At 42.2% G+C, this 12,579-nt stretch overlaps 1 protein-coding gene across 1 annotated transcript in view; it reads left to right on the forward strand.

Moving 5' to 3' along the window:
* The window catches only part of GAD2 (glutamate decarboxylase 2), a 38,861-nt gene that overhangs the window by 8,943 nt on the left and 17,339 nt on the right, over positions 1 to 12,579 (forward strand). Inside the window, exon 7 of the mRNA XM_086467377.1 lies at positions 3,036 to 3,151. Within this exon, the coding sequence (XP_086323503.1) occupies positions 3,036 to 3,151 (116 nt within the window). The remainder of the gene's footprint in view (positions 1 to 3,035; positions 3,152 to 12,579) is intronic.

The raw sequence follows: 12,579 nt of genomic DNA on the forward strand, positions 1-12,579 counted from the left end.
AACAGCTTAGGATGTTCAGCTCTCTGGGGGCGTGAAGGTGCTGTTCAGAAGATCAGGCAAGGCTCATCTTCAACTTCTCACATCTGAATGCACACATGGGAAGTGGTGCAGGAGTTTTGTCCTGGGCCTTTCTGCAGAGGTGGAGGAAAAGATGAGAAAAATTTACATTACTTCTTGTTGGGTCCTTATTTAAAAAGCACTAGGAGCTTTTACTGTAGTACTTGAAGGTTCTGACCACAGCCTCCACCACACAGGGCAGCATCTAACCATGTATTATGAGCCAGGGTCCTAAGCCAAAGTTTTTGGAAACTGGACAGTGGTTGGTTACTGTCCAGGCCCAGGCCTGAATTAGTACAGCTGGTCTTCAGTTCCTCACCTTGCAGCCTGGAGCCACAGTAGCCCAGCCGGGCTGGTAAGGGACCTAAGAGGGGAGAGAAGAGCAATAGCAATGCTGCTCAGCCAGAGCTAGTAGGCAGAGGCTGGGCACAGGCGGCAGGTAGAGATGAAAGGATCAGCATCAGATCTGCCCAGGTCTGCCAAACTGTGCTTGGGATGGTGTGAGTCAGGAAAGATGTATGCCTCAGGACGAACTGCCATCCCTCCCAGGTCTGTGAGAGGTCCCTACCTGACCTGGGGGGCCAGGGTGTTGCTAGTGTGTCAGATGTGGGGGGGTCACTTCATCTGGCTGAACCTGCATGGGGACGGGCTCTCTAGCAGGCATGTACCTGTGCTGCCTCTTCATGGTACTGCCCCTCCCATCCTTTCTTTCTCTGCAATTCCTGGTTGGTGCAAAGTGCATCTTTCTAATTCCCTCTCTTAAGGCAGCAATACCCAGTGTGCAGGTTCTGCTTTTTTAGGCAATAATCAAAATCATCTCTAGGCTGTCTTCTCATTTCAGACTGTCATGGCTTCAGCTGAAGACCTTACTGATGCAAAGAAAAGATTCTCCCTTTCTGCATTCTCTGGAATGAAATATACAGTATCAATACATGCAAAGCATAAAGGCCTGATTAGGTTCTCCAAATTCTGTAGGTGTGTTTTGTTGCCTGCAATTAACTGTGAGTATAAACACAGCTGCAAAATGAAAGGCAGAATGAAGGCTTATTGATAAGCTTAAGGTTAAATGTCTAGGTAATAAATACTAATAGGAAAGTTTGGTATTGAAGAAACTTAATTTTCAGTCTTAGTTCTACTGACACTGAGCCAATGACTTTGGATTAGATAGGCCAAATTTTTTCAACTTGGACACCTTAGTTGTCACCTAAATCAGCAGCAGCAGCCATTACATGACATTTGCATTTTTTAGGGGCGGGTACCCAAGCATTTCCTTTTAATCTCTCAGTTTCTTTTGTCGTTTATGAAAAGAGGTGTAGAAATACGTTCACTCCTCTCAAGGTAGTTGAAAGGGGAAGAGAAAGCCTGATCTGTACTGACCCCCATGCCAGTGATGCCATCCCTTTGTGGCACTTTCCCTTCAATTCACAGGAGGGCCGTTGAGTCATGGAGGGCCCAGAGCAGGGGCAGCCTCACTGCAAGAGCAGAGCCTGGACACTGATTAGAAATGAAGGGCATAGTCTGTGTGGGCTATCCAGTTGGATAAATATAAATCTTAAAAAAGTCAAAATGTTAAATTTGGCAGTACATAGCACCCTGCTGGTGTAACGTGGTGTGATGTCACTGCTTTCAGCAGAGCTACCTTGATCTTCTTAAAGGTGGATTTTATCTTATCTCACTTTGGCTGTCCAAGTGTTGGGTGTCTACCCTGGGCTAGTTACAGCAGTTCCCATATATTCAAGGGAGTGGGTTGGATGTGTCCACAGGTCAAGTCATCCCACCTACCATGAACAGCTACCTTAGGGTGAGCTGAACCATCTTCTGGAAGTGCTTGTCTTGTGCTCTTCACTCCATTTTTAGATGAATGAAAGTTGGGTTAGTTGAACTCTAGCTCAGCTGCACTCTGACCTGTTCATTTAAAAGCCTAAAAGCATGATCGATATACCTCTTTGCTTTATACAAATGTATGTGCAAAAACATCAATATATAATCAATCTGTATATATATATATATATATATATATAATATATACAGGATAAAACTGATGGATTTTATATATACATGCCTCTGTGTGTGTGTGCATGTGTGTGTCTTTGTGTTTGTGTGCACACTTATATAAAAGTACTCAGGCTCTGCCTTAGGTTCTGCATTATATTCCCATAGTGCTCATGCAGCATTAATATATGACCAAACATTGTTCCACTGCAGACATGGAGGCTCAGTTTGTAAAAATACCAAAAAAGGAAAATAGAAATGCTTGTTTTTAATTTATGCATTGACGGTTGAAATACGGGAACAGAATACTGCAGAGCTGTCATTTGATAACCCATCTTGAAGTGGGTAAAATACCCATCTTGAAATGGGTATTTTAAGCCAGTGTATGCCAGTGATTTTAAGGCTAGTGTTAGGGACATCTAACCTTTTCCCCTTGCTTCCCTCAGAGGACAACTAAAAATACATGTTAGAATGACCCCTTTTCCTTTCTCCCCCGCTCCCCCCGCCTCCAGTTACCCAGAAGGTAGTGTCTGTTCAGACTCACTGTGGGGGTTTAGCGCCAGGGCATGAAATGCCACCCTGATTTGGGAGGGGAGAGCACAGATTAGGCTGCGCTTGGAAATCCCTTAGGAAGTTGCTTTATGGTGACGTCTGCTTGGGAGGTGCAACAGAGTCAGGATTATGTGTTGATAGCATGTGGAAAGACAAGACTAGGGGCTAAAGGAGAAATGATAGCAAAAATGAGCATGAAAGGGAGTCCCAATAATTTTTTGCAGTGGTGTTTTTCGCATAGTTATTTGGATGTACTAGATCCTGTTATTACACAACCCAGTTGTGAGGAGCATCAGGAAGAAGAATCCATGTTTCTGCCATGAGGCAGAAGCATTAACATTAGAGTTAGAAAAACTGTAGCAAGACTTGTAATTTGTTCTGCAATGATATTACAATGCATAGAAAAAGTAACAGTATATTACTGTGGACTCCAGGTGGTGCCATATCTAACATGTATGCTATGTTGATTGCACGTTTCAAGATGTTCCCAGAAGTTAAAGAAAAAGGAATGGCAGCTATTCCCAGACTGGTTGCCTTCACATCAGAACATGTATGTGTTTCTGTTTTTTCCTATTGGTTACATCTGCTTGTATGAATTTATAATGAAGAAAATAGCTGAACGGGAATTTGTAGCCAACTGTCTTAATTTCTGTTATTCCTTCACTGGGAATAAAACAATGGGAAGGGGCTGGCTTTTTTGATGGATAGAGGGATGAGCTGTGTGGTTATCTGCGACTGAAACCCGGGGAGAGCAGGCTCTACAAACCACTGCCTTTTATTTGCTCTCACTTCAGTCTGTATAAATGTCGATGTGAATGGTAAGGGCCACATCAAATGATGAGCTCATCGTCGGGCTTCAGCACTTTCTGCCGGGAATGTCTTTTGTTCAGGTCACTCTGGGGAAACAGAAAATCGCTTTTGAATCAAAATGTTTATTGCTGAAACCACTCCCGCCGTTATTTAGTGAGAGACTGATTACATACATGAAGACAGGAGTGTGGAAATGCTGTGCATGTGTACAGCAGAGCAGCTGTGGTATACAGTGGGGAGCTGGGCTTTGCTGTGGGTTTGTGCCTGTGAGCAAAAGCTTCGGCACATGGAGATTTGTCACAGGCACCGACGGGATCTGGCAGTGCAAGAGGTAAGGTGAGATGGGCACAGGAGAAATCGGAGCAGTCCTCATGGGAGGAACACTGAGTTTTCTGCTCTTTGAACAACCATACAGAAGTCACATTTCTGTCTGTATTGGGGCGTTATTTTGGCTTTATGACCACTTAAAACTCCATGCAGCTTATAGTGGAAAATGTGCAGGAGGAAGGGGAAGAGGAAGGGTTATACTCAGGAGAGGCTGCGAACTGTCTTGGGGCATCATGGTCTCCTTCTAAATGTCTCTCCAGCTGTGTGGGCTCAGTTAGAAAGGACTCTTTCATGGCTGAGGCTCAGCAGGATGCTGTCCATGTTAGGTAACAACATCCTCTTGCCTGCCTTTTTTGACTTACCAGAGAATGTGTTTCCATTCTGTGCAAGTGTGAAGAGCAAAGCATCCTAAACGTTTATGAGAAATGTCTAAGAGGAAATCCCTCTGAGGATGCCTTTCATGGCAGTAGGATGAGATGCGATAAACTGCGGGCTCTGTGTTGCAGAGTAATTGTCCTCAAAGCAGTTGAAGAAAAGGATATTCTACAAATGAGTATCAGCTCACCAAAGTTGGCTGTACAGCTAGAGATGCATTATTCACATGGAAGTTACAGACCTAATAAGTCTTGCAAATAAGGTTCAGCATGATTAGTTGAAATAGCAAATCCTATTAATCATTAGAGAATTTGATTGTATTCATGGTGATGGAATGTTAAACAATGAACCAAATTGTGCTCTCAGTCTCCAAATTCTGAAATGACCATTAATAATTGTGTTTTCATGCCAGGGAAGAAGCAAATTAAACATTCCAAAATCAAATATACTAGAGGATCCATAGAACAGCAGTTGAAATCTGTTACATTTTAAAAGTATCTTGAAATTGCAGTTTGTCACTTCCTCAATCAAGTTTTTATAAAGTATGTAATGGCACACCTTCTAGGGAAGTTAAGAAACCATACTAAGTAAAGACAGGACCCTTTAACCCTTAATTGCCCAAAGGATATGGGATCTGGGTTTAACCCTTAGCACAGCAGAGGCTGTTACAGGAATTGCAGAGGCCTGGAAGTACAATCCCTTTTTAGATAGGAAATGTCATGCAGAACCTGAACAGACACTAAGATATGAGAATGTCATTTGTCTCATTTATCACATCATGCTGATCTTCTACTTACTTTTAGACTCCCCATCCTGATTCTGGTTTCTCTTTGCCACAGTTGGATGCTCTTGTGAGATGGTGGCCATGGAACAAGCAGACTGTAAGAGAGATACTATCATTTCCACATGTGTATGATAGTAAACAGCTTAAAGTTGGTTTATGTGTTTAGAAATTTGAAGACTTTTGTCTTGAAATTTTCAGTCAGAAACAAAGATCCCAGTGTCATCAACTCTCAGACAAGAATTTCAGCATCACAGACCAGACTCTGGTTTAATTTCTACCAGTTTAGAGCTTCCATTGCTATAAATGAAGGAAGTTATGCTGCCAGTATTACTGTAATCAGAATCTGGCCTCAGTCTGATGCTGTGATAAGTTCAGCTGCCCGTGGTGAAGAAAGGGACGTGTAATTCACAGCTCCTAAGTAATTCCCTTCCTAATTCAGGAGTGCATCATGTTCCTAATTTCTTCACTCTCTGCACAACCAGTGAAGAGAGGTACCTCTGGAGAGAAACTCGGAGCATCCAAACTAGGAACCTAAATATTCCTTAATTTAGATGTTCTAAATCACCTTTGGGAGGGGTTCACCTACTTCTGTGCATTAACCACAGAGAGACATCAACCTCCTGACATACGCAACCTACATTAGGTGCCTAAAATAGGTTATGTGACTATTCCAACTGTGTGTGTTCCTAGTAAGCTGATCTTCCCTGAGCTGTTCAGTAGGACCATGACTTATCTTTCACTCTGCTTCTGTTTATTTCTGTTTCATCAATGACAGTGAAGTACATTATAACTGCCTGGGTCAGTCTTGGCCCAGGTATAATTTCACTGAGGTGCACTTGTGCTCAGGAATTAATTCAATCCTCTGCATTCACCAGTGCATCATCAGTGGTTCTTTTATCTGCACTGCTGCAGGAGCAGAGTGATGTCCTTCAGGGCAGCTGTTCTGGACTGCCCATGATGCAGGAGACCTTGACTCAGAGGGGTAAAAGTGATGGATGCCAGTTGTAAAAATCTGTTTTAGTCTATCATTTCAAACATGGTGAAAAATCTAAGATGAAGGCCTCCGCCTGTGTCCCAGTGCATCAGCTTTAGGCTGCTGTGACTGTTCAGCTGAGCACATCCCTTTTTCGATGTGGAGAAAGCGGCTGAAAGGGAGAGATGCCTTCTCAGAGTATTTTAGTTGATCCATTCATCTATAAGGCAAGTCCTGTTGAATTTTAACCCATTTCCTGTTGTGATTTTGACCTGGTCAATTAGCAATTCTCTTAAGTAGGCATCATGCCTAGCGGCAAAAAAGACAAAATCTTCTTAGCCTGAGGAGGAAAGGGGTGCACAGGGGAAAAGTTTACCTGTAAAGAACAAAGCAGCCTTTGGCCTTTTTATCGGTAGTATAAAAATAGCAGCTTTTCGATGGGCTTGATGTTTAATTAGAGGCTCTACGGACTCAATCCAAGTTCAGAGAATGAAAAAAATCTGGGCATTATTGGAAAGACATAGAGATTTCTTCATCTCCTCTGTTCTCTAACGCAGCAAGATGGTGCTCCTGTAGTCCACATCAGCTGTCCTCATTTCCCACCCCTCCAGTAGCCCCCTAAGGAGGAACGCCTTGTCAGGTGCTCACCAAGGAGATAGTGGTACAACTCCTGTTGTAGTTTTGGAAAAGAAAACGCAGAGTAAGAACTGGCAGGTTGTTGAGTCTGATCTGACAATAGGGGACCTCTTCACCCAGTTAGAGACCCAGGGGGACACAGAGAGGCACTCTCTGCCTCTGGCATCCTCTCATCTACTGTGCTCTTGGCATGAACTAGCTCCTGCCCGAGGCTTCACTGGGAGTGCGGCTCCAGCATCCACTGACTTTGAAGGGAGGGTCTGTTGGCTGCTCAGGTGTGAGGTGTCAGCATTGAAGGTAGCCAGACATAGTTGGAGGGACCTCAGCCTCTGGGAGAGCACTGGGAGTGCTGGTGAGAGGTGGCTTGTGTGTGGTGGAAGGGGAGCACCAGCACAGCGGTAGTGCACACAGCATCCACACAGCAACTAGATTGGAGGAGGCAGTCAGCAATAAATCACCACTTCGGCTTCTTGCACGCTGATTTCCCCTTGTGGACAAGCCCCATTACTTGCAGGGAATACCGCAGGTTACACCAATGGCTGCGGGAGACGAGTGGCTCTGGCAGAGTTTTTGTCTGAACAGTTTCTGGAACTTAGTATGGAGGTTCTTGATGCCGAGGCAGGAGGAAATTAAGAAGTGACTTCAGTCTCAAAGCAGACAGCTTGACAGACCTCCGTTTCACACAGACTCTGGAAAATTTTGGTTTGGTTTCTGTGTAGAATGAAAAGCTGATCCCACCACTTCTGTGATATGTAGCGTTGCCTTCTGGCCAGGCGATTTAGGAGACAGTTGGCAGGACTGCCACCTGCAAGAAGCAGTCCAAGGGGTTGACCTGTGTGGTGGGGCTTCCAGGGAAAGATTTGAGGAGCTTGGAGATCATGTTTTCCATTCGGTAGCATAAATTACGGAGCTGTAAATTATACTTCTGAGAATACAGAGTAAATAGGGAGTAGTTTTGTTTCCACCTAAGGAAAATAAAAATCAAACTCATGGATTCACACATTCTTTTTTTGCATTACCTAATGCATAGTTGATAGAAAAGGTTTTTTTGTTGGTATTTGAAGCTGAGGGAAACAGTGAAAATTTGGTCTTATTTGAGGAGCAATGTAATTCAAGTAGCACCATTCAAATCAAAGTAAAACCATTTTCTAGGAAAATAGTGCTCTAGGGCAGCCTATCCTAAAGGAGACATTCGTCATTTGGGTCTAATCCTTCATCGGGTCAATTTCGCATGACTTCTACACTACCACTGGATCCTCCTAAACTCAGTGCAACATTTCTTATCCACAGATAATGCTGTAAAAATATCAGCACTGGAAAAAACAAGTGAGGCTTGCTGGATTAGAAAAGCAGTATGAAGTTACATATTTAAAAAATGCAAAAGGTGGAAATATTAGTATGTTGTGCAGAAACGTTAATATAGTCTTCTCTCCCCTGACGTTAACAAATAACTTCAAAAACTGAATAGCAGTAGCTAAAGGAAACAATAGCAAACATATATGTCATTACAGTGTATTTAAAAATGTGATGGGACACAGTATACTCCTTTTGTAGATAATTGAAGGAAAAGCTATAGCTTACAATTAGATGTTAACGATAGGATTCGTGTCACTTAACTTTAATCACCTGAAGTGTAAACATTTAAACTGAGTTTGTCTATACACTTTTTATAGCCAATAAAAAGAGCAAGATCTGCAGATGACAACTCATCCTAGTCTAAAATGGATGCCAAAGCCTTGGGGATGAGGTGCCTTCTGGAGGTACCTTTTCTTCCCCACTATTGAGGGAGCCCAAACAGCAAGCCTAGACCAGTCACACATTTTTAGATTATTAAAATTAAAAGAGAAGTAGTCCAACCTACACATCCAGGGATCCAACATTGTTTAAAGCCCGGAAGAGGTGGAGAGGAAAGCGTGTTCACCTCCTTTGCTGGCTTGTGGCTGATGGGGTGAGGCTGGGAGTCCAGAGCTGCCAGGCACCAGGCTGCTGGCAACCAGGCCTGCAGACCTCAGAGAGGATTTGGCTGCTGGATGGCTCAGCTTGCTCAGCAGTTGGGAACTCGCTTCTGATGAGCTCCCTCCACAAAGCTTGTGCCACTCTGGATTTATGTGAGCAGGGACAAACTGCAATCTGAAAAAACAGCTGTGGCCTTTGGGTCTCACGGCATTAGGGTGGTTCTTCCTCACACCTTCAACCATGCCAGATTATAAACAAGTAATTTAGCAAGCTATTAAAACAGAAGAATCTGTATATTGAAGCACTGTTCATTTAAGAAAACAATGCCATACTTTTCAGCATCATAGCATTTTAAATTACTCTAATTCTTCCTTTTTCCAAAAGGCTTATTCGTTATTGCATCTGTAATAAATTTACACTGTGTTTTTACTTTACAAAGCTGACTATGAAAAAATGGCTATCAGGCAAACAAACCTATTCCTAACAGCATTTGAAATTTTAGACAAAGGGAAAATTCCCCTGGCTCAAAATCACCAATTTTTTTTCTGACCAATAATATACTTTTGTCACTAATACTGGCTAATACTCTCTACCTTCTCCTTCACTGACTTTTAACCACATTTCTTTTCAGAGAGAAATTGAAGTTTCTCACTATTGGGGATGTATTTGTGGTCTTCCATGCACCCTTTTGCAGTGTGTGAAGGGAGGGAGGGAGCAAGCCGCAGTGACAGCCCACTCCCACCTGCGTGTCCCTCTGTCTTCAGCAACCACAGGACAGTGGTGAAACTCTGGACCTGCCAGCTGCTCCTGGCCTGGTTTTTCCTTCCGGATGGGCATCAGGCAGTCTGCCCCTGTCCTCCCTTTTCAACAGTGGTTCTCCCACCCTAACACTTCAGATCTGCGTAACTCTGATGTGTCTGTGTTGTGAAAGACAGTGTTCACACTCACTTCCTTGCATGACCGAACAGTCTGTAGCCCCTGTATTCTCAAAGGGGTCACAGTTAATGTCCTTCTTCCCAGTTAGCCCAGCTGAATCTCTCAGTAGTTTTGTCTAACCAGGCTTATTTCTACAAATCTTTTCTTCTCTTTGACCTTTGTATTTTTCTGTGTTTACCTTTATATTACACAGGCAAATAAATTTTCGGCACCATCCCAGAAATCTTAAAACAAAGTTTAGTATTCATCGTCATTAGGAAAGTTTTCTTTGCTCTTAAAACTATTTTTTTCCATTTTTCCTTTCATCTTGGCTCTTTTAGAGCCTCTCAGGCAGTTGGGGTAATTCCTCTGATGTTATCCTGAGAGACAAAAACATAACAGCAGTCATATGTCTGTGACTGTATACACAGATTGAGCAATTTTGTATTCAGAGTTTGTTTAGAGATTGTAATTGCATTTGCCCTTCTGTGCACAGACTTCCGTATTTCTTCCCAGTTTATCCCTAAACCTGTTTTGGTTCCTGACCGCTGAATTCCCTTCAGTCTGTAAAAAGCCTTCAGGCAACTGAGCTATCAATACTACATTCATTTTTTTCCCCAATGCTATTTTAGCAGTGCCATGAGACTTCTCAGTGAGGCAGCTGAGCTTGGCCATTTTCCAGTGGATGCCTTTGAGCACATGGGCATAATTTTCTTCCTTATAGTAAACCATTCAAATCTGTATTTTCTTTTTTAAGGCATTTGAATAGTTCTATTTTCTATTAGAAAAACAAATTGTGACAGTAAATCTATTTTAACCAGTATGGAATAAGGAGCAAAATTAATCAATGTAATGTCATTGACTCAAAACCCAGCGATATATATCTGTGACTCTTCACTCTTACATCTCTACCTATATTTATATATACACTACCCAGTATGTGCACATGAGTTTGTGTAATACGTTAATAAAAAACAGATGAATTTTTTTAAGTATATAAATTAAATTCTAGCTTCACATAGCATATCAATGAACTGTCATTATGCTGGCAATTTTCTAGCTCTGCTTCAGTTTTTGCAGAAATCAAAGATATCTTCCTAAACTTGGGAATTTTTTATAAGCCTCCTCATGCCGGTAGCCTCCTCATGGCCTCTCCTCCTCCTTGCTCTCATAAAGTTGCACTGCTGCACCACGGGGATCAGGGAGACCCGCAAGGCTCAGAAGAGACTTCAGTATCTCCCCATGTAAAGAGGTTTGGGGATTGGTTAGAGTCCAAGCCTTAATCTACAGTGCATTTGTACTTGGGAAAAGTCCACTGACTTTAGTGAAGTTGATGAAGCTCGTGGAAATGAGTGTGTTCAAAAATTTCGTTTCATGAAATGAAGAATGTGCCATTAAAAATATCGGTGTGGTGGCTGAGCAAGGCTGTGGTGTCCAGTGCATAAATACTTCCTAGCACCATGTGACCCCAACTAGAAAAACAACAGGGCAAACTCCATATCTAACCTGAGCATACCACTAACCTGTGGTTTTAATAGGCTAGATGATAACAGAGTGTTAAGATCAAACATCTGTCAGTTCCCAGAGCTCTGGTGCCTGCAGGTGCCATAGACTTTCCACTCACAGACAGCAGGTGCCACAGGGCTTGGTCTATAGGGAAGGGGTAGAAATCTCCTCACCCGATGTCATTCAGCACCCAGTCCAAACCAGCAACGCTCATGCTGGATGAATCCTTCCCTGGAGGGGCCTGTTTCCCCCCAAATGCAGAGGGAGCTTAGTTGATGACTTAAGCCTGATTATGCTAGCTGCAGTGAACCCAGTCTAATTCATCAAAACACTTAAGCACAGACACAAATCCCTTGTTGCTCATCTAAGCACATGGGTATGCGTTTCATTTGATCTTCAGCTTGTGCCAAAGTCAGTCCGACGTGCCTCTGTTTACATTTCAGAATGTGCTTAGTTCAGGGGATAGGGTGGTTTGCTGTGCTAGGGCTTTCAAGCTGATTTTAAATCTAGGCAACGTGATCAATGGCTGCTCTGTACATATTGTTGGTACACTGCAGCCATGCTCCATGGGGGAAGCTATACCAACCCACTGCATTAAAAAAAAAAATAATGTAGTAAGAAAAATACCTTTTACCTGAAGAAGTGTTATCAAATTGTCCATGTATCATTGGTGAATCATGGCTCAAGAACAATCCAAATTTCTTCAAAAGGTCTGAATATTGAAAAAGTTGGTAGACATCATGAAAACTTGAAGCATTTCAACCCAAATGATGAGATACAGGCATATGAAAAAAGGAGTTTGGAGCATGTAACCTTAACGGTAGCAGTCAGGACTCAATGAAAACTACCCCCTCAGCGATTTTTAAAACATGGGGGGTTTTTTACTTTTGAAGTTGAACGTACATGTTGCAGTTCTACTCTTCTTCCTCTGTCTTTCATAAAGTTGGTTTAGAATTGATTTTCATTTCTTAAAGTGTTTGTTATGTACAGAGCCCTATAGTAGGCACTGAAATCTTGCTGACTTCACAGCCTGTAAGTGAAGCAGATGTGTTGAACCATCGTGTCCATCTCTGTCCCTACAGCTCTCTGCTGCTTGCATTACCATTGAAACTAAATGCTTCTTTAACAAAGCAATAGTGATTACCTCTCTGCTTTGTGGTCTTCGGCAGATTGTATGTCTTGCTTTCTTCTTTAATGTTGTGGATACCCAAAAAGCCCTGTTAGATTTTTATCTCCTTGACCTTTTTTTATAGTGTTTCATCCAAAGTTAGTGGTATCGTAGTACACATAAAAATTTCCATTTTTTTAAGTTTAATAACCTGTAGTTAAAATTACTTTGGACAATATTATTACAGGTGGGTTTGACTTAATACAAAATCAGATTCTTGGTGGTATAAATTGACATAAACTATTTTATTATCATAATCACTAGGATTTAAATTAGAATTATAAACCATCACTGGCTCAGGAGTTAAGTCCTATGAGCTAGAGAAAATTGGGCTGACTTGCACTCCAGTATATAACTTCCACATTTTATTCTGCACATACCAATTAACTAATAGCCTTACTAATAGCCTAGTTCTGATTTTAAACTGCAGTAGCTCTATTTATTAATGGGAGTTATTACTAGCTTTCGCTGGCATGAGATCACAATTAGGCTTCCTATCTCTCTTCCTGTTTCTCTCAGGATATTATT

This window comes from Leptosomus discolor, chromosome 6 (assembly GCF_034619465.1).
Source record: "Leptosomus discolor isolate bLepDis1 chromosome 6, bLepDis1.hap2, whole genome shotgun sequence".
Taxonomy (NCBI): Eukaryota; Metazoa; Chordata; class Aves; order Leptosomiformes; family Leptosomidae; genus Leptosomus; species Leptosomus discolor.